The 23836-nt window shown below is 34.7% G+C and overlaps 2 protein-coding genes across 7 annotated transcripts in view; one reads left to right on the top strand and one right to left on the bottom strand.

Annotated features, from left to right (window-relative positions):
• LOC105832228 (alkaline phosphatase) overlaps positions 1 to 23836 on the top strand; it is a 216083-nt gene that overhangs the window by 74005 nt on the left and 118242 nt on the right. The gene's annotated exons all lie outside the window — the stretch shown is intronic.
• Positions 13353 to 23836, bottom strand: part of LOC105832229 (caspase-1) — a 44488-nt gene continuing 34004 nt past the window's right edge. For all 3 annotated transcript variants that reach the window (XM_036291925.1, XM_036291926.1, XM_036291927.1), the window contains one exon: positions 13353 to 21875. In XM_036291925.1, coding sequence (XP_036147818.1) covers positions 21568 to 21875 — 308 coding nt within the window. In that variant the 3' untranslated portion in view covers positions 13353 to 21567. The remainder of the gene's footprint in view (positions 21876 to 23836) is intronic.

The following is a 23836-nucleotide window of genomic DNA, read 5'->3' as shown; positions in this document are numbered from 1 at the left end:
TTTTGCATTGTATCTCTGTCTATTCTGTCCATTTGTATTTCTTGTAAAGTGGATATTTGCAAACTGTGTCTACAGCGATAGGATAATTCCGGTATATTCCGCTCTCTTTCGATGAGGTATATTTTTATTTCGTAAAATGATCGGCGGAGAATACACATATATTTGTATTAATGCATATGCACTTGTAATATTTTAACTTTAACGTTGATGTCATTATCATTTTTACGAAAAGTGTTTAAAAAATTTTGCGAATAAATCTATAAGTAATGTTGGAGAAAAAATTATTTGTCTGATTTCGTTATATCTGCTATCTTTTGTAATATCACCAAGGAGAAATTTTATTTTATTTTGACAAGGTGTATCGTTATGGTTACAATGAGAGTAAATGTTTCTTTGATGCTTAAAAATTCTTAAAAAAATGGAAAAATTAAAAAAAACCGCTGTTATATCAAATATCATGTAAAAAAGGTACATCATTGTTTGAAAATGTTTGCATATTCGCATAAAAGGAAAAGGGAGTCGCAGTAGTTCGAGAAAATAAAACATGAAAATAAAACGAGAGAAAAGAGTGGAATATGATCCGGTACTCGATACTTTTTTTTATTATTCTGGAGAGAACGTTCTAGACATAAATAAAACGATTACTAATCAATATGTAAAATAATAAATTTGATGTATTACATAAATACAATTTTTCTAGTAGTATTATAAAAGATGGCACAAGAAAATTATATAAATAATTTTCCTAGAGCTAGCTACTATATATTTTCATTTATAGGACTTTTAAATCTTCTCTTTTAGTTAGAGATACTTTACTTTATTTTTATTATATAGACAAAATTATGAACTTAAAGAATTTATTTTTATATAAATAATACACGGAAGCAAATTTTTCTTTACCTTGAAAATAACAAATCAAATGATTATTGAAATACACAAAATGAATTCATTCTTACGTGATACTATCCGTCAAGTACTTCGTGTATCTACTTAACGTGGCGCGTCTAAACGACGTATCTCTTTAGTCCAAGTACTTTTACATACCGATATTAAGGTGCTCTTTTTCTTTACGAGCTTCAGATGAGTTTTCCTTTCTCCTGTTTGATGACTCTTCTCGTTTTTTTTTCACTGATGATATGACATGATTACTCACTTATAGAAATTACACTCCCCTTCCTATCTAATGTGTTTTAGCATTAGTAGTAACCCAGTAGTAACACTAAATTACGTGTAACGTGCTTGTTAGTTGTAATTTCCCACTCAATAATATAATTGTAATATAACACATATATTATATTACAATTGTTGAATGGGAAATTACAACTAATAGGCACTTTACATGTAACTTGGTGTTTGGTGTAATAAACTATATTAATATAGTGTAGTTTATTACACCACGTTAAGATTGTCATACACACGCAAAAATCTATTAATTGCTAGCTTTTTAGCATTTAGAAAGAGCATGCTATGAATATACCAAAGTGATGCAACATTAGAACGAGTTTTGATTGCGTATTGTCAAGTATTGCGTTAGAATTAGGTTATATTCGTATTATATTACATTCTACATTAACGCGAATATATCTATTTCTAATGGAAAACCAATTGTGGCACATTGATATTCTTGTAAATTGAATATTGATACAGCTGTAATCGTCATCCGATTATTCCTACATCCACATTCAGTAATTGCTCTCTCTCATTATTAATTAATTATTTATTTATTTAATTTCTCTTAATCATTATTTATTATTTAATTACGTTTAATCTATTGGGAGTGGAACCGAGATTGTGCAAAATCAAATGGAACAGAATTAACTTAATAATTTATACCGCACAACATTAAAATAAAGAAAAAATGTATTTAAAAATTGCTGCTGATATATTTATTATTGATGTTAAAAATTGTTATATTACCGCTATCTTTTGAATCGTATTTTTTTTATATTTCTCAGTGATTTCTAGCTCGCAGATCTTACAACAGTACGGATTTACGGTAGAAATTTGTATTCCTGACGTAAATACGCTTAGGAACTTCTCTATGCTCGTCAGATCACAAAATTTCTCTGGAAATCGAACAATTTCTTCTGGCGGGGACAGAAACTATGTATTTCTAAAATCGGTTTATCGTATATAACAGATTGTTAGTTATCAATGCAATCAGTAACATTACTGTTTTTTTTTTTTTTTTTTTTTTAAATAAAATTACTTTTCTTTGAGTAATTGCATCTGTTAATAATATCTAAAGTACATTTTTACAAGATATAGTTATTTAAATAATTAATTTACAATAATTATTATTTTGATATTTAATTTCTTATTCATGACCATTGTGATGGTTTTTATTAAACGAAAAATCATTCGGAATATGATGTTTAACATCTATTCATTATTCCGCTTAGATAGATGATGTTAAACACTGAAAATGACAACTCAAAATTTTCTACATGAACTAAAACAACTTGAAATAACTTTAAAATTCTATGTTTACGCGCGAAGAGAGAAGGATGTCGTTGATCGGGGAAGCGAAAGGGTTAATTCGATGGAACAATGGCGGATTCTAGGGTGAGCTAGGACTCGTATCACAGGCACGAGACATCAAAAACTTTATCCGGCGCGTGACGGGAAAGCAACCCGTGCGAGTTTGTAACAAAAGTTCGTCGCGAAGGCGCTCAAATGGAAATTACATCCATGGTAATGGTCATATCGATCGGTGCTCGTGCGTGGAACGAGGCCAAAATGATCTGGATAAAATGGGATTTGTCTCAAAGGAATGCTCCAAGAGGATTCATTCAGCCCTTTGATAATTAGTGCTGGTCGGTCGAGCAAATACCGTTTCTTTGTCTCAGCAAGAAGAAAAGTAATTACATGATACAATCGCATTTATTTGTACGATATTTATGTTTTGGGTAGTTATCAGTCGAAAGTAATTAATACTTGTCTCTATATTAATCATAAACACGGTTATCATATATTCATTATATACACAGAAAAAAAAGTAATATAGCCAATAACATATGTGATTGCGGGCTGCCAACTACATAAAATACTCAATACAATAATATTTGCTATTAATGCAAGTACAATGTTGAGACTGCAATAGCATATATTTATTGTATTGAGTATATCTATAATTGGCAGCCCGCAATAACATATCTTATTGAATATATTACTTTTTTTTTAGTGTAGATGTATATGTAGCGTCTTTGTTTACAAAAAATATCTTTTGTTTTTTTCAATAATTTATTTCTTTAATAACGTTACGCTAAAACAATTTATTAGTTATTTTTCTGCTTATTTTTTTATGAAGAAAGTGCTAGTTCAGTCTAAGGGAATTTGTTTTTAGAATCACCCTATAAATACATATTGTAGAATTGTTATTTAATAAATTGTCAGTTATAAATGCAGTTTGGAGCAACCATTAAATTTAAAAAATTATGTTATACTATTAAAAAATTATACTATTAACATTATTTTTATCCGAAATAATTACAATTTAATTTAGATCTGTTTGAAAAAAGGCATTTATAATAAATATGCGAGACGTCGTGATGTCATGAAATTTTTTAATTGCGTGTTTCTGATATCTATCAAGTTTTTAAGAGTTCTTCAAAGTATGAAAGCAATTGCGAACATAAGTTTACGATCTGTCGTTACAGAAACGTGACACAAACGGAGTTTGGTACTCTCGTCTGTTCAGAAACGGGAAATTCCATTTTCAGTCGCAGAGCGAAAAGTGGACATGTTTTCTCGTGATGTTATGTCTCTACTGTTATGGATAAATTGCAAGCTTATCCGCAACAAAGTTCCTCAACGCGCGAATTATTTCAGGCGGGTACAGCAATATTTCTTAAATTCACTGATGTTAACCTCGTCGTAGATGGATAATAACCATCCTTAAGCCAGATAATCTTTGTAATAAGTTCCTAGTTTCTTGCTTGGGGAAGGGAATGTTCCTGCCATAGATAGAAAAGGAGAGTAATCTACAGGATACTTATTTAGCACAAGAAGTTAAATTATTTTTCGCTATTAAGAGAGAAATTTTAAATAAAAATAAAAAAGAAAAAGAGAGAAAAACACAGATTTATTAGCTTAAAAAGATGTTAACTTAAATATTTCTAAATTAAAATTTAAAATTTGAAAAACTTCCGAATTTTATTAATTTAATTATTTAATTTAAAACCTTGTAATTAAATTTTCGAGCACAAAGCTTTTGAAATGTATTTATGGATTTCACAATGATTTCTTTATATATCATTTTGAATAATATATTTTTTCTATATATTATATACTCTGAAAGCATTATTTAATTTCTCTGTCATCATGCATCGTTAATTCACCGCGAATCTATTTTGTTTTTATTAAGAGTAAAATAAAATAATGTTTTTGTGCGCATTTATTTTGTATATTGTTGTCATAAAAAAATGGAACAAAATAGGAAAACTGCTGTCAAAATATCATGTCATCTTTCAATTGATCAATCAAATCAGACATCAAACTTTGACGTCTTTATAATATTTCCATATTCCCATCATAGGTATAAAGTTATAGGTCCGCATGGTTTGTGTGAATATCGGAGGGCAATACTCATAGATAAATAATACTCGGAAATAGGCAGATAAATAGATTTAGCGCTAAAAAATCGCGTGTACAAATGTACAATACTCTCGTCTAGATATAAAAAGGCATCGATTTGCGTGGATAAAATTGCACTTGCATTAGTTTTCCAAACTCTCTTTATCTATGCCGTGAAGCGCGTTCGAAAAGTGAGAAAGAAGTAGGCAATAACGCTAGTAAAATGCGAAAGCTCTAAAAGTTAGTCGGAAGACCAAACAGCCGAACTCGAAGAAAGTCTCGCTTCAATAAAATAACGGAAATGTTCTCGTTGGGGCGGCGGCGGCGGCGGTTTCTTTCTCTGTCTCTTTCTCTCTCTTCTTTCCCTTCGCCTGCAGCATTTCCGTTTTACCTGCGGCCGTGTCATTTTTCGCACTTTCTCTCTTTCTCCCCTTCGCCCTCTCTCATCTCTTCATTTCCCACCGTTCTGTCTCTGTCCCGCGGTTTGGTATCGAGAGAGTTTCAGAACGAAACGCAAACACTTCGATTTTCAACGAGACGGCGGAGGACAAAGAAAACTCGTTGACCACGCTGATGTCGACAACCGCGCGACCGGAGCGAATCTACACACATCGATATTGACCAACTTTTCGTCCGCACGGCGGCGGCGGTTTCGAGTTCCTTCCCTTGCACCTCCGCGTCCCTGCATTCGAACGGATTTATGTGGAAGGGAAGCACCGACGACGAGGCTTTCCCTGGGTCGGCTGGATTATCTCGTTGGGATCTCGCTGAAAATACGGAACGTTCTTTTTACGGAAAAATTTGCGGTACGAATTCGCGCGATCGTGCAGTCGTCTCTTGGAGGTGCCTTTCAAAATACAGACGAAGTTTCGTTTATTTTAACACGTACAGCGCATTGCTGCGATGATTTCTTTTACGTGAAGTAACTGTATTATTAGGTTCGTTTGTAAATGAATTATATCAGCACTTTTATAAATTGTTGCATGATTTGTATGTAAAAAATTGAATAATTAAGTGAATTTTCTCTTTGAATTTAACACATTATTTATCGTCAAAAATTATAGTGAAAGAATACATACATGTTTATACAGCTTTATTTAATCTCGAACGGACTTAAAAAATTTTTAATGCGATATTTGTTTATGCGAAATACATGGGTTCTCTTTTAATGCACGAGTTATTTCCGCATATATACATACATTCACGATTACTTGAATGCGAAAATTTACATTGGCTTGGAAAAATCAAATCTTCCGATCGGAGAAGCGCGCCCGCATCGCGAATTTCGTTTTTTATTTTGCACACTTCGCGCAATTGATGTTTTTACCGACGCCGGCATCCGTGTGTTCGCACGGTTTACACTTCATCAATCTCGGCGGTATATCGAGCCCGTTGTAGATCCGTCTGGTATCTCGGTCCCGCTCCGCGTACGCGGTTACGGATGCGGGATTCGATCCAAGATTTCATCCGCGGCAGCGTGTTTCGCATTCGTGACTTCTTCCATCCTGTTAGGCATGAGCCGACATGCGGGAACAAGTTGAAATCCGAATCCGGGGAATGAAATGGATTCGGATATGGAACTTTCGTATGTCGGGATTTTTCGCGATGCGTTTTCACATTTATGAAAGTACATTGTGTACGTAGTGTACTCCGAGTACAGGTCTTTAATGCTTTAGACGAATATTGATAAATTGCAGCGTTATAACGGAACGCCGTAAATTCTTTTCACAAACAAACGTTTTTATTGTTAATAATTCAAATTGTTTCCGAAATTCCTGTTATTCAGTAAGTAAATCGAAAGTTGGAAATTGAAAGAAACAAATAAGAATTTTGTCTGTAAAGTTATACTTAATAATACTAATAATATACTTATACTAATAATTACTAATAATACTAATAATAATACTTATAAAATATGTTTAAACGTAGATATCGCTTAGATGCGGGTTTTTCATTTTGTTTCGTTTTTTTAGGTTTATTTTTATAAGTATTTTTACATTTATAAGTATGTAAAATGTTTTTAATAACTGGTTTATTTCATGTATCTGCGTATCATGATTAACACCAAAACTTTGAGCATGTTTTTAAATTATACTAGTGGATTAACACAATTTTGTTCACGAAAAAATTATTTATGGGATCATAAATCGCAAGAATGGTGTACGTACGAATTTTTTCGTCATAATCCAAAAGTAGTTGGGATTGGGACTGTCGGCTCTTAATGCGACATATGACGCGTTGAACACGTACAATCGGCTTACACAATGGCAGGTTTATCACTTTGAAATATAATATAAAAAATTATATTAAATATAAATAAAAAAAAAAAAAAACAATGGAAGAGAAGTGAGAGAAGCAATGTTGAGGAGTGCACTTTGATTTATATTTTAAATTGATTTCTTTAATTGATTACAGTGGAATTAAAATTTAATGTACGTTAGATTACAAAAATTAGTTGTCGCAAACAATCGCAGACCCAATAAATTATCTTAATAATTCACGATACCGTTTAGTATCACGATTTCGCTTCTGTAAGAAGATTTAGCACTGTCGGCAGCAATCAAGCCGTTAGCTTACTTATAAAGTTCTTGCGGGGCGAAACGGATGCAGTTCAGCGTTCAAGAAGTCTGTAATACCGAAGAACAAAAGGAGGTTAAATGAGGATAGGATCACCCCGAGAGTAGCACCATTGAGGTTCTTATGGAAACTGCAGTGCCATTTGAACGGGGCGGAGAAAATCGTTTCTTGGATAAGAATGTGGACATGAGATAAATAAAGGAGGTTACGGGAACGGGGAAAAGCTCGATTGAGAAAAGAAAGGGTGCACATATACAACGGAAGAGACGTTTTAATTGTTAATTATTTTATCTTTGTAAAAATACTATGTATTGATTGTAGGATGAGCGACATAATTTTCTTTAAATAGCATTGTAGGTAGCTTTCTTTGTTTCCCAATAAGAGACGCACGACAAAATAAGTGAGATATAAATTAGATATAAATGTAAAACTAAATTGCAAAAATAATTAAATTAATCACCTGCTATATTAACGTTCTTATAAACAATTTGACTTCTTGTTATTAGAAACATACACGGAAAGAATGGTTTTGCTGAAGTATCTAAAAATTTAGCTACATACAAATCTGTAAATAATTTTCTTAGACCTAGAAGTAATCATATAGGAGGCTTTCTGAACTATGACGAGCAATGCTGTAAAAAATTTCGATATATTCCAACCATTTCAACATTCTGCACAATTGACTTAACAGGTCAGCAAAACTGTTCTTTCCGTCCAAGTGTCTTTATAAATTTAATTGCACTAACATTTTGTGGCATACATTTTATTCTGGTTTTTATAGTGCATTGTAACGGCATGCTATGTGATGTACAAAGGTTGAAAAAAAGTTTCCGGCCACTGAACTCAATTCTAATTTAGTAGGGTCGTGTAGCACTCTGTATCACTCAGGACGTTACCATTTAGCGACATTATTCGTGAGTTATTGATGATTCATGCAAGATTCGTATTACATGTCCGTTGTCTGTCGAGCATGTAGATTACATTTGAAGTGCTATATATCGCGTCTATTGAACAGAACAGAAATGAAGATATTACATTCCGCCATCCTTTAGAACATGAAAACTGAAATAATAAATGCAAATCTTTCTTTTTTAATAATAGATATAGATTAAAGTTACGTTTTTATTTATTGTTTAAAAATTGACTATTATTGAATCAAATTAAAAATGTTCTTTTTTGAAAGAAAATGTCGATTTGTTCCTTTTTTTACAAGTTTATTTAATGTAAGAATTAAAACTGACATGATTTTGTTGCATTCTATAGGCCAGGGATGGAATACATGAAACAGGAAGAGATTGACTTTACGCCAGTCACAAAGATTCCAAATAGTCGCGGATAAATACCAAGAATAACTTTGCATTTGTACAAAATCATGTATGAAAAGAAAATAGGTAGAATTGCAGTTTAATTTCTCGGTTGAAAGCCGGTTGATATGTCTCGGTATGCGTTACATTATTTTAATTAAGCTCTTGCTAGAAACCTTAACGTTTGATGTGTTTAGCGGATGCACGCGCATCTCCTATCCTCTGAATTATACGCACGTGGAAACGTCACGGCGTGTTAAAGCTGCATACGCCGCTACGAGCTTGACTATTTCAAAGCTGCTAATCCGCCACTGTCGCGCCGTTGGACGCCGACAGTGCACCGAAACTAAACTGTAAATCGTGCATATCCCGTGCGCGCGAGAGCTGTTATCAGGCGTGTATCCAGCAACCGCGCGCTCGCGCGCGGATGTTATCTGCGGGTCAAAGGAGGGTGAGAATATCACGTGGGCGGACCGGATAGAGCCACATTCATTCCCAGTTCGTATGCGCTAATTACGCATCTGTCTTCCGGCACTTTATCGGCGGCACGTATCGCCTGTTTCATCATGGTGTGGCATTTTGATCGCAATTCCGTTGACGTTTGCTCGCTCGGAAGACTGATCTCGATATACCACCATTCGGGCCCCGCCCGTGTTTCACGCCGCGAGATTTATTCGCGATATCACGCCGATTGGTCGGCGAAGCAATCTCTCCGCGCGATCTCCCGCTTTAAGAATCAATCCGTTGGAAACGCATATCTGGCCTCGATCGGCCTCGTTTGAATATCCGATCATCACGCACGACTCGCTGCTTTGTCCTCGAATCCCTTAGGTTTTAGGGGATACGCAATTAACTCCATCCTCTCCGGTAATGCCGGTGTTCTAGAGTACTAGTACCTACTCAACTCTAATCTCTTTAATTGCTTCTTGTTGTTATGTCGAAGCACGTGGCAAATCGTATATGCCAGATGATAAATGTAATACACGTGACTGCAATTCTGTTGCGACTGCAAAATGAGAACGTGAATGTTAGTGCAACCCCTAAACTAGGCTAATATGCGTTACCTACTCGTTGCCGCGGCTACAACGAGGAATCGAAGAGTTGAAAGTTCCATCCGAAAAATACAATTTAACTCTACCTTTGCTACGGTGGATGAATTTCCAGTGCTAATCTTAATATTTAATACAGTTTTTATTATTAAAATTGTAGTTCAAAAGAATACTTAATATGGTTTTTTTTAACATTAAAATAGTGTTAATTCAGTTATTCTGTACACCTTTCAACTTGCAAAGTAAGAAAGAAATCTAAAAAAAATCTTCAAAGTATTAAAAAAGTTCTTAATTACGTGGGTGAATTTTCACCCAGAGTAGTATTAATGTCAGAAAAATATGGGTAGCTCTCTAGAATTAAAGGATACGGTCTTTTAAGGTATACTCTCCAATTTTTACAAAAACTGAGCTACATTTCGTTTATAATTTTTCTTTTGACCCAACGGGTGCTTTCAGTCCTTTTGCAATTTTTCTCGATTGTTTTAGCAGAGTTGCCTCTTACAGCGTTTAATGGCGATTGTAAGGAACGTTATTAAGAAAATTGCTATTAGTATTGCCAAATACAAAAGAATTCACATTTTACAATTCTGCCCTCATATTTCATTATAAATTTACAACAATTTATTGATATAATGCATATACATAAATATATACACGTATATGTAGAGGAGGTGGTGGTAATATGGCCACCCATTTATATTTTATTTAATACTTTGTTAATAAGCAATGTTTTAAGTTAAAATTTTTCGATTATATTCATTAAAGTGTGTTGCTTATTAGATTTTCAATTCAAAGTTATAAAATATTTATTATATTATATATTATTTATAAAAATGTAACGATACTGTATAATGGACCGAAGAGAAATAAGGAGGATAATATGGTCACCACAAAAATTAATGTAAAAAAATTGATTTTGTTTAAAAAGGTTACAGTATTAATTTACAGTATTAATTTACATTTTTAAGGTTACAGTATTAATTTTAAATCTAAAGAACCTTATTCATATAAAGGATTTAAAAAATTAATAGCCATAAATTAAACCTTTAATCGATTTATCGAGGAATTTTGTCGATATGGAGATCTCGAAAAAAGGCGATCATATTACTAGCACACTTAGATGGCTATATTGACAACATCCTATCTCATTGTTTAATTTTGTATAATTTGAAATGTATGCAGCCGAATAAAGAGTTAAAATAATAAGAAAGTATTCAAGTGTACATACATTTGGGTGATAATGCGATTAAGTTTAAAAATAATGAGGAAGTATGTGTAATTAAACGTTCAAATGTACCTTAAAAAATTTTTGAAATTGTTAAAAGTAAAAATGCCTTATAACAAATGTTGACTGTTGTGTTTTGTCATATTAGCATCATTATATAACAGTAGGCTACTAAACAAATGATATAATATAATTATAAATAAACGGAGATAATATGGGTAACCATATTATCTCCGTTATTAGCTGATGAGAATTCTAGTAATTATTTATGATACCATTATCCACACTGGCCATATTTTCACCTTCTCTTCTATATGTATGTGTATGTTTAGAATTTAAAAAATCTTTTTTATTTTTTAAGTAAAATATCTGCTGAATAAAGCTTATCTAACTTCTTTTATTTTTTTAGGTAATTTTAGCTTCTCTTAAAATTAGTATTGAAAATGAATCCTTTAATGTAATAGTTCTAGACATACGATTATTTATTAAAATTAAAGCATTGCCTCATTCTGTGTACAATCATTAATACTGTAAGCTATTGGAGAGGAATGATTAGTGGTTTTAGATGGTGATGGTTAATGTGAATATCTGTTTATCTGTTTGTCAGAATATATCTTGTTATTGTTCGCAGAAATTGTTGCGAAATTGAAGAATTAAGCTCGCATAATTAAACAATTTTACATTATTATTTATAAATCATACTTAATAAATAACTAATTAGATTTTAGTTTCTAATTAATTCACGTCTTAGTATTCAAGAAACGAAAATAATATTGAACTAAATTACTTGAGAGATTATTTTCATGGTTGTAACACGATCATGGTCGTCGTAAAATCTTGCGCTGCTTGTGTAAAATGCAAACGGACCGTTTCTTGCAAGCGCGGTCCTTCCGAATCGATCCGTGTCTCTCGCTCGCCGGCACCGCCCTACAAATTAGACTTTCGAGAAGAGTAATAAGTACGCTTGCATGTCACGTACTTACGTTCAGGAAAGATTTGTTTTTGGTGCCCGCGTGGGACTTGCATCAAAGTCAATGTCCTCTTTCACCGACATCCTCGCAACGATCTTCGGTGCACTCGATAAACTGCCGTTTCATGGGCACACTTGTACTCTTTAAACTTTCAAACTTTTTATATTTGCTGTTAGTATACATATATAAAGCGATTGCATACAAAATATCTGAACATCTTATGATCAAATTTCGATAATATTTGCTGTGTGTTAATGTACACGCAAGCAGAAACATCTACTTTAATTTTGTGTTTGTCAAATGTTTTAGAACTGTGTATGTAACACAATTAATTATATAATTTCATAATGATCGAAACATCTTGGTGAAATTAATATGGAATTTTATCAAGAATAATTGCTTAATAGTGTCCGTTTATTAAGATTGTTCTGAGAAGATTTAATCCTCGCAGTGTTGATGTCACTTTATAATAACCTCCGATCGGGAAGACACGAATTGATTCGTAAGGCAATGAAGCCTTGCGGTAGATAAATCCTTGGACTACCTGGGGAACCGAGGAACTTTTATTTATTACGCATTCCACACATACACACATATACACGCAAGACAAAAGATTTATCCTCGGCGATTCGAATGTATGAGCCATCTATAAAATGTCGGACATGCTCGCATAAAATTCACGCCGTCTACAGATCAGGTGCATCGAGCCGGCGTACGGAATGAAACAATGTCCCGTACTCCCGTACGTCACTAACGAAATGTTAGAATTATGGTTCGCATAACAATGCGAAACAGGATAACGTCGATGCGCACTGATATATCAAGCACATTGATCAAGTATACATTCCATTAGGTTATCACAAACTTTTCCGACGGACATGAAGCCGCAGATTAATATTGATTCTTTCGGAAAAAGTAGTTCTCAGCAAAAAGAGCGTAAATATTTCCGTTGAAATGTCGCGCACAAAGAGTCGCGCTGCTAGGATTAATTAAGCAAACAGCATTTTCGCGATATTTCCGTCAGCCACTCTTGAAAGCGCGCAGTGAATTTATCTGTAAGTAAATCATTACTTACAGAACAGCAGATATTTGTTAGTTTTATTATGTCTACGTAAGAAGTATGAGAAACTGACGTGGCGATAAAAACTCGGGGAGCATTTGTCTTATGCAATCCGTCGCAAAACAAAGAAAATTGTGTCGACGGCGAGAAACTAGATATATCACTGGGCTGGATGCGAAAAATGCACGAAAAGATTTTTAACTGCCAGGTTACAGGGGTGACGTTTTTAGAATCGCGATGGCGTAGGTTGCGTCGTACTTGCGGCGAAAGAAGATTACGTGAGGAGAATATAGCGTAAAATCCTTGAAAATTGCTGCGGCGGCGGCGGCTTACGCACGATGCAAAAGCTTTAAATTTAATAGCACCTCTAGCGTTTTGTTAACATTCTCTTTCAGAGTGAAAGAAAGAAGAAATATCGATAAATCATATTTCTGGTCCTTATTTCTTGCGAGACTTTCAGAGATATTTAACCCTAAAGTGCTGTTCGTATTTTTCTTACGTTAATATCACTCTGGATGAAAATTTATAATTAAGAATTCTTTTTATTTTTTTTTTCTACTTTGTAAATAAGATATTAGAGCTAACTAACACTTTTTTAAAATGCGAAAGAATCTTATTAAGTATTATTTTAAATTAAATTTAAATTTTAATTACAAAAACTGTACTAAATTGAATTGGCACCTCACAGTAACACTTTAGAGTTAACGTTTCTCGAACATCGCGGTGGAAATTCAAAAGCACTTTATTTACAGAATAAAAATCGATAAGGAAATTAATATTCTTTTTCAATTGAATTAGGTACATCTATATATAGATCGCGACTTGGATTCTCATTTGTACGTTTTACTTTTTACCGCGAATTAAGTGCTAGTGTAATTCACTTCATGTTCCATCGAGTGGCGAACCGTACAGCAGCTTCAAATACGGATATTTTACAAATGGCGATGGCTGAGTAAATGCGGGTATCGCCTTCTCTTTTTGCGTGCGCGCACCACCGCCGACGTTAAGCGGAATCTCAGTAATTGGCTCAGCTGCATTTCGAAAACGTCGAGCGACAACGAAAGATACATCTTCCATCCCCATAAATAAAACCCGCTTACCGCGAGTTCCGCTGAGGCCAGCTATCTCTCCTTTCTCGAAATACCGAATTTCCGTCCCAATATCGCTAATTCAAAACGCTCACATGCATTCGGACATTTCGACGGGACGTTTATTATACTCTTGAATTCGCTGTTCTTGAATTTTCGAGTTCCTCTTACGTTTCCATAAAATCATTATCTGCAGCAAAATTTTTAGCTCTAGCTTTTCGGGCTCAGTTAGAATATATGATTAGACATTTTGTTTTCTTTTTTTTAAGAATAATTACGGATTAAACATCCATCTTTTAAACGTGAATTTCTTCAAAATGGCATTGAAGTTTTATGTTAAACAATAATAAATAAATACAATAATAGATTATGCAAATGTAACATGATAATAAATTATTAATTAATGTATAATTAAAAGGACAGTTTTATTTAATTTTATATGTAAATACCGTTGCAGATACAGTTATAATTTGAGTCATTTATTACTTAATTATTACTAAACTACAAAGGATACAATCAAAAATCGCAAAACAAATAAGTGATATAATAAATGAATAAAATGCGCAGAAGTATCAATGAAATTTTATTATTATTGCTACATATATATATCGTATAAGAAAAATTATTTTTAACATTTTCGCAATAATGTTTTCTGAAATAAAAATTTTACATAAGATACTCGACCTTTAACTGGTGAATTGTTATTAAAAAAATATATAATGAGCAATACTGTGAAACATGGCGAGTATGCAAATAGATGAAATATATATTCGGAAGGCCGGAGTTCTATTTCATATAGTCGCCATAAAAGTCCGCAAAGGGTCGTTTTTAAACTTGTCGTACAAACACTCGGGATAAATTGTGAATCTAACGCTGATAAATGAACGCGCGAATAATCGTGAGTGTATGTTGTAAAGTGCAGCATGAATGAAAATACATCAAATGCATGGCTGTGACAGGAGTGTTACAGGGGGGGGGGAAGGGAGATCATTCTCAGCATTTTTTTGCAGAGGTATAACCGGAGCGTGCTACATCTCCCGACTCGCCGTTTGACGTTACAGTTACAGCTGAAGAGCGATGTAATCAACGACACGCCGTAAAACATGGCAAAAATGAAAGCCGCGGATGAAACGTATCGGAAAACCGAAGTTTTATTTTGCATAGATATCAAAAGGGATATAGGTGGTGTGTGCCCGATGGGGATGATTCTCAGCACTCTCTCGCGCGAACGTAGCGGCAACGCATCGGCGATCCCGGCGTTTGGGGTTGCGCCGCCGCGTTGCGGGGCGGGGAAAAAAAGGGAGGGGGAAAAAAAAACAGCGACCGCGTTTACGCGGTGACAACGACGCGACGCCCGAAGGATATCCCGTCGGTCCGGAATTATGGCTCGCATGTCGAAAGAGGGTCGACAAAAAGATTACCTGGTTGTCGACGCGACGTGGGGAAAGTGCTGACCGGGTTGCCGGCCGACGGCTGATCGATAACGCGTCGGTGATCGCGTCAAAACTTTCCAGCCGAGCCGGTTCATCCAGCGATCCAGCGCCATCGCGATGTACCGAAAGGCGAATTCGCGGATCAAAACGGAATTATATCCTCCGGTGTCGAATGGCGGAGACATGTCCCACCCGTTCGCAATAATTCGCGCCACTCTGCGACCGTACTAACCCTTCACGCCGACCTGACCCGTCGCTCCCGCGACGCGTTGTTCCGCGATGTGTTTTATTAGCGTGTTAACGACCGGCAAATTAGCGTCGGTCAATAGTGACAGTCAATCTTGCGTGGCGGGATCCCATATAGTTGCTTTAACCGCAATGTCAATGGGCATTGGTGAGAAATTGGCATAATCTGCCTCGCGCGCGCGGTGACGCCGAATGAAATTACTTCCGTTGATCATAAACGAATGAATTGAATGAACCTTTTGAAAATTGAATCGCTCTCGCCAGATTTGTCGTTATACCGCAATTTCCGTAAAAAGTTATTACTAATCTTCCCCCCTTCCCAACTTTATCCTTTCACTATTAAATGAGAATAAACTATATTTTTCAGTTGTAATGAGACTTATCAGCTGAAAGCATTGCGTACAAATTAAAAAGCCGACGAAATAAAAATGTATAAATTAAAGTGTTGAAAGTTAATCATTAGAGATTAAAAATTATGAGGTCAATAAGAGGCTACATTTGATGTCGGATATTTAACAACATTAAATAAAGCTGGATATGTATAATAAAATAAAGTAAACTGTTATCTTGTAGGCGACAGTTTACATTGTTTTATCGTACATGTTCCGGCTTTGTTTAATTTGTTACACGTTTGATTTCAGATATGGTTTTTTTATTGGTCTTTTAATTTTTAATCTTTAATTTTCATTACTTTAATTTATTGGTTTAATGCGCTTTTAACTTACGCGCACTGTACACATTTTTGTTCTCTGATAAAAGTTTTAATATAATAGAAACATACAGGTTATTGTTCTCATTTTAAAATTTGAGAGGACGAAGTTTGAAATAATTAATAATAATAATTTAATTTTTACGAAAAGTACAAAGTAAATTTGGCAGGAGTAATATAGTATCAACTTCTAAAAGCTCTATTCAACTCATTCGTTTGTGGTTATTGGAAGCAATTTATTCGGCGATGTAGGTTATGCCAATTTTTCATCAATGTTCATTGACGTCGTAGCTATAGCAATTACATGGAAGGGTAATAAAGGCTCAATGTAGCCGAAACAAACGATTATTCTTTTTTAATATTCTCTTTTAAAAGCGAATATATTACAAATTTAACATTCGTCCTCGCATTATTTCGGCCTTAGTCTTTAAGGCTTAATCATAAGTATTTCATCTCTGTTCGATTTCTAATTATCCAAAGTTTCTAAAAATTTCAAAGACAATTAAATTATACTACATTTTGCCTTTTTCTTCAAAAGTATAGACATTTCCGGAAATTAAAAAAAAATGCAAATTTTTAAAAACCATTTTAAACAGATGAAAAAGTGGTCAAAGCGAGATATCCATCGGATCAATACCCTTTTTTATATTATACCGCAAGAGTTAATTTCCTTTTTTTTTTGCATTGGGAAAATCGAGCTTTGAGTTTATTGATCGTCCCCTATCGCCTAATGGTAAGTCAATGTGTGTGTAAAAGAGAACAGATTATTTTATTTAAATTGTAAAATAACTTTTTTTTTTTGGGCTAATGTACTTTTATATGGGTACACTTTACTTTTGCTCGCATGTAATAGAATTGGTAGCAATTTCTTCTGAATTCCAAGTGACAGGGATTACTGGGAGCACACGTATATATGTATATGTGTACGTATGAGTAAGTTGATAAAATGGCGAATGCGATTCCTCTAAGAGCGGTTGCTCTTACCCACTGCATCGTATTTCACCGAGCACACCGTTCTATCAAAACAAAACCGAAATAGTAATACCTGCGAGAGCGGGACAGAATGTTACGTATACAGCCACGAGCGCTCAGTCGCACCCGCGCGAAGCTTGTAAATGAGATTAAGACGAATGGCGCCTTAGTTTACCGCCGTGACGTCGTCTCGGAATGCTCGGTACGTTGCCTTCATTTTGCTACAATTACATCGGATGTAGTGCAGATTGCGCCGCAGGGAGAGATGGGTGATTAGCTGTAAGAACACGGGCGCTGGGGTATCGTGCGATCGCAGCTTCGATTTTCCGCGGCGCGTGGAATGGTGGGCGGTGCGGATTAACTATCGTTGCGCGAGTCTAAAATTATGACGTTCGGCGGGCACGTGTATCGCGCCGCGCAACATCTTGTAACTTATCTTCCGGTGCAGTATATAAAATATATCGATGATACAGCCGCCTGTAAGGGACTGATTTATTGCTAGTCGAGTCGAAGCTGGCTGGCTCGAAGATGAAATACTACTACTTGCAACCGCACACCGTAACTCGCGTTTTCGATTCTCTTTATTTGGCGAGAGAGGAAGAAAACGTTTTTCTCGTTTGCAATTCGATAATTCGTAGATTTATCTGTTTAAGTTACCTTACGTACGCGATATATATTTCGAATTGAAGTGTCCAAGTTGCTCTCTTTTTAAAGGTTCAAACGTTATGAGATTCGTGATGAGCAATGCACGTAAATATATTTTTTTCACGTGCCTCTCCTGTCAAATACACGATTTCACGGTTTTCCGCATTAATCGCTTTTTATAAAAAAAATCGCAAAATGGCGGCTGGTGGTTTATGAAAAAGATATATCGGCGTTGTTTGCATATTTACGGCGGGGGAAAGTCAACGCATTCCGCCGCTACGAAGAAGCAAGAAAAAACGCGAAAGGAAGCTTAATGTTGCCGGCGGTGAGTAAGCTATAAAATATCGAACGCCTCGGATTGTAAAAAAAAGGGGGGGGGGGGGGAGAACGCGGCGCGCTCGTTATCGTTTGTATGCAGAGTTGTATATCACGCGCAACTCTTGTATGCATCGATATCGATCGAATCAACGATACGATCGTCGAACGAAGTGGTTTCTACTTGACGCGGTGTACTCCAGCCGTGATAAAGAGACAAGAGGGCCAAACCGAAATCCCTTTCGATCGCATTTCAGACAAGCCATCCGCATAGATTCGAGGGTTCGCTCTTCGAGAGCTCCACTTAACATCGCGCGGAGATAGGATCGATTCGCAATCGTTCCAATTGCCAGCCAGAAAGTCAAAACGGTTTGAAGAATTTCCTCGACAGCTGGACCCTTTCTCGGCGCCAGTGATTGAATCGCTTCTTACCGCCTTCGGTTCACTTTACCGTTCTTCTACTGTGGTGCGTTCGTTTTTCTGAAAGTAGATTCCAGATTGCGAACGATAATTTCGGAATCCGTGATAGATTATTTTCTAGACGCTACAGGATAAAGATGTGTCAAAATATTATTTTACATTTTAAGAAAGACAAAACTTATAAAAGTACGTTTATTATGTGTACCGCGATATTTTTTTTGAAACGGCAAACATCTACGATTCATCAAACTTTAATATGAAAAGTACGGGAGGAGGGATAAAGTTTATTATTTATTTAAATTACTTTATCGCTTTTATTTTTAATTTTTTATTATAAATATAAATTTGTAAATCTATTTTTCTCTCTCTCTCTCTCTCTTTAATACATAATGAAGTATAAAGTATCAAGTAGTATGAAGCAATCAAGCATGCACTTATTTTCCATTTCTGTTGATGACAGCTTTGATGTCGATATCGATGCGAATTTTCATACGCACAAGAAGTTTGATAATTATAATTTATTTTGAAATTTGGTATTAAAATTTCCTACCCTATGGCTGTAAAATTTTTCATGATCCTTTACTAGATCGCGAGCCATTAAAAATTCCTGCAATAACGTCATGAAAGGAAAATATTTTCTATGTTCTATTAAATTAAATTTTATTGAGTTCTGACTAAAAACTAGTCTTTTGTTAAATATGTAGTTTATTTATGTAAAAAATCAATCATAATTTTTTTCAATTGTTTCAGTTAGTGAACAAATGGTTATATACAGTATATTCTTTGTTTTTAAAATTCTGCGAGCTAACGTTACATTTAGAATAGTGTAATATTTCGCACAATTGTTTCATAGTTTTAATAGGATTTTTGCTTTTTTTTTCCTTCTCTACGTTAATCAATAATACTGTCAATTAGCAACGAAATCTATTTTATTGGAAAAAAAAAAAACTATACTAAAGATGAAATAAGATTTATTTTATATGATTTTTTAGATTATTCAGCCGATATAACGAAACATTAAAAATTTTATTGAACTACGAATAAAACAATGTATTGTCGGCAACATCAATTTTTAGTAATATTAAAAAATTTTTTACTGCATCCAAAATATGTGTAATACAAAATACGAAGTGGATTGAAAAAAAATTCGAAAAATTTGTGAAAATATTTTGATTTTAAAAATAAATTTGAAATGTACATTTGTCCGCCGTAACAATTAACGGTATATCAATATAGATATATCGTTAAATGTTACGGCGGACAAATGTACATTTTAAATTTATTTTTAATAATAACTTGTTATTATTTTTATTTACCGTTTATTATGGTAAAGACATCTGTAATATATGCCACCATATGACAACTCAGCGCGATTAAGTGACGCCAAGATTTCTCTCTGCTAGGCTGTACAAGTTGTCCGTATTATCGCCACAGATCGATTTACTCTGGGCACGGAGGAGATTACATTTCGCGATAGTATTTGGTTAACGGCATAATTCGTGGATTCCACTTCGCGTCTTCCAAGACAAAGGTTAATAGCGTCTAACTCCTTTGACCGCAGGTATCTAATCTGACGTTGAACATGCCATCGCAATCGCACGCATTGCGGTTAATAGACCCCAGGATCTTCCCTGTCGGTTCACCAGAGGGATGTATTAGGGGGGCAGAATTAGTTCCTACCGATTTCTCGTGAGCAAACACCCCAAGCAATTCCCGTTCAATTAGAGTTCAAGTCCGGCTCAAGAAATTTTCCTGTCGCGCATAGTCTTGAGAAAATTTTAAGTGGACGCAATCTTTTCTAGTAAATTAAATTGACTGTCTTAAAATACTAATTAAATTTTGTGTAAGGAAAAATATTGACTAACGATTCGTAAATAGCATTTTCTTTGCATTGTTTCACGTGTCAGTACATCACGATCGATATACCTCAAGATGAATTTGAACAAGCGAGGAACGTCACTTATTATTATTCTTAGCCATTACGATAACAACCTTTACCGCGTTATGAAAATCTGCACCTAATTAGCATACTAATTAAGAATAATACAGTGAACTTAATTATAATATAATAATTCGGAGTGTATTAGTTAATGCGCTTTAGCGATTTATTTTACTTTATTAAACGTTATCAAGCATACATTCCATGATATTTCATAATTTGTTAACGAATTTATTTGTAAACGCATTTGTAAATGGAAAGTGGAATATGTAAAAGCATTCATTAATTCTATAGCCTATAATTTTTTTTCTCTTTTTACGTTCTATTTAGTTTAATAAAAAATAACAATTATCCCTCTCTAAAAAGGAAATGTTATTGATATTATTGTTGCTTTTCCGAGATGCTAATTGGCTGTCTCGCTATTTCGTTGTCATGTGCGTTGTGTTTCACTTTGTGTTTTTCAGCTATCAAACTATAAATTTTAATAGTTACAATTATTGTTACAATTAATTTTTAAAGGGTAAAAAACAACAAGTCAAATAGTGCGCGCGAAGCGCGCGTTTGTAATGTTTAGTAATATAAATGAAATATTTTAATAATACATTTTATTCAAATAAAGGATACAAAATTGATTCTTATATATCATTTTATATTATATTAGATGTAAAATAATCTCATTTTGAAAGGTATTTAACCCTTTGTACACAGAGGGTTAAATTAATTACAATCTAGATATTTAAATTTTTTAAAGAATATTATTTATTTTTTCTGTAATACAACAAACGAACAATTCTTACCTAAATAAAAAAAATACATTTGTCTTTTTCTTTCTCTTTTTTGCGTACTATATTCTTAAAGTTTTTATGTAACAATGGAACTCATTCGTAACAATCCAAACGTGTTCGATGAGTTGCCCGGATCGATAATCACTGCTCAAAAAGTTGAACGTATCAAAACAACTCGGGTAGAATCAATCTGTCGGTTTTTGTTGGAGAATCCATCATCGTAAGTTCGTTCAAGAGCGAATGTTTTGCCACTTTTACGTTACTTTTTCGCGGACCTGAACTTCCTTTTCCTTCGATTTGTCGTCGATATCATCCGGTGTCGCTGTGAACTTATCGCGGAAGTACACGAGGCGGGTCAACATCGAGACAATCGACGGGATCTGCTTTTTCGCGTGGAATTTCTCGTTCTGCGGCACATAGGATTGATACTCGATGGCGACACGGCGGTTAACGAAGGTCATTAGGGTGAGTAGATCGCGGGTGCGCCCGTGAAGTTCCAGCTCCTCGCAGATTGCCTGTATGAACCAGGAGCCTGAGTCCGGATTGCGCCACGAGTAAAAACCTGAAAGTCGTAACGCGCGGTTTACTCTCGGACTGCAGTGAATTGATTTCCCCTTTCCGATACGTAATGAGATACGCTTTGCGCGGCCGAGATGTATGCGACATTATCGATAGTGGAGCTCTCGGTAAGGTGGGAGCATCAGCGAATGACCCATGACCCGTGATAGTCGCAAGGTAGCGCGATAGGACAGAGGAGAAATTTAAAACCTTCGAGATGATGTATACATCGAGTATACGTGAGCCGTTACACGCAACGGTTAACGTGCACCTGCCTTTTCTTATGCGTTAAAATATGTGATGTGATTTTTTTAAAATCACTACCTGAAAAATACGAGATCTTAGAAAGTATAACGGCTACGTATAAGTCGATAAGAGCAGTTCATGTATCTTAATAACGCTTGCTTTGAACAAGTTTTCGGAATAAAAATGAAAACGAAATTAAAATAAATTTACTGAAGCTTACACGAGGCCTATGAAGTTAAAGATAGTTCACGTCGCCGAGTTGATAGATTTGTTACGACTTTGAGATAATTCAATCTCTAATAAAAACTTGCAGCTTTCCAGGGCAATAAGTTTAAATTAATCTTAACTTTCCGCGCATATACGAGCAACCGCATACTCCTTGTTAATTGTGTTGCGCGGAACAGATATATGTTTTAATCAGAAATTATAAAGTTCGGTGTTACCTCGGTATAGCACTTAAACTTCTTAGGAAGCCGCGTGCATTCTACATTTAGATGACATCGAGTCTTAGACCTTGTCTAATGGGCTTGGGATTAAGCGGAGTAATGTGGGATTACAGACAGTAACGACAAGCTACGGAATATGATCTTTGTATGAAATGTTTATTTATATATATGTAAGAAAATTATTAAAAAGGCCGTTGACAGGTATGTTTTCAGAAAAATGTTATATATTATATTTTACTTATTTAATTTTATCTATTCAAGTGACCTTAATTATTTAAGAGTTTGGTTTTAATGAACTTCTTAATTCCTAAGTTGTGATCTCAATGAATAGAACTGGGAACGATGCAAACACAATTACAGACTCGAAAGTTTTAGCACAAATCGTTGTTCAGGTGGAATAAACCTAAGAAGTTAATTGTTGTAAATATAATAGTTTTTGATCTCTTCCTTAATTTGTCCTTAAACTCGTTTGCACGGTAATTGAATAGCATTAAGTCGTTTGTTAGTTCAAAATTAGATTATTTTCCTTTCCTGTCTGTTACAAATAGGATTGCAACGCCCGAGCGATTCCCTAATCTGGGATTACTTTGCATACGTTATAGATGTACATCCTAGCTGCTGCACCGTAAATTGCTAAATTATTCCATCTCTTATTCCATTGATCTTACGCCGACCAGAGCTTATTATTAACTTTGACCTAAACACGAGATTGATTCGCTCGGTGTATGTTCGTCGCAAAGGTATTGAATACTATATTAGTTCAGCCACATTTATCACGGATTATTTGATCCAAGATATTTTTAAGTTCCTAGAAAATTATCTATGCATTTGTTGGTAAATCTTAATAATTGCACAGTTACGAGCAACATGAAGCATTGTTGCGATATAAAATTCGTCGGATTTGAAAGGTTGCGTTGTAGGATCGAAGCGTATTACAGGAAACACGTTGTTAGAATAGGTAAAAACTACATTTGCATCTGCTTACCATTCGAGAATATGTAAGAGAAATCGATTTCTTGATATATTCTGACAACGTGTTCTCCTTAAATGGCGTATACGGCATGCGCCAGATTCTCACCACAGCTACTTTTACCTAGGAATTTTTACAACTACATGCCAATAGAAAATTTTTCTGTAAAAATCCAAACAGCGATAGTTCTTAAAATATAAATAATATAAATAAATAATATAAATAAAATATGAATAATTGTAAATGTAACAATCTTTTCACATGTGTGTGTGATCTAAATCTTATTTTTTATCTTATTTTGGA

This window comes from Monomorium pharaonis, chromosome 9, assembly GCF_013373865.1.
Source record: "Monomorium pharaonis isolate MP-MQ-018 chromosome 9, ASM1337386v2, whole genome shotgun sequence".
NCBI lineage: Eukaryota > Metazoa > Arthropoda > Insecta > Hymenoptera > Formicidae > Monomorium > Monomorium pharaonis.
The sequence above is the reverse complement of the archived record's forward strand: the minus strand, read 5'-3'. Positions and strand labels throughout refer to the sequence as shown.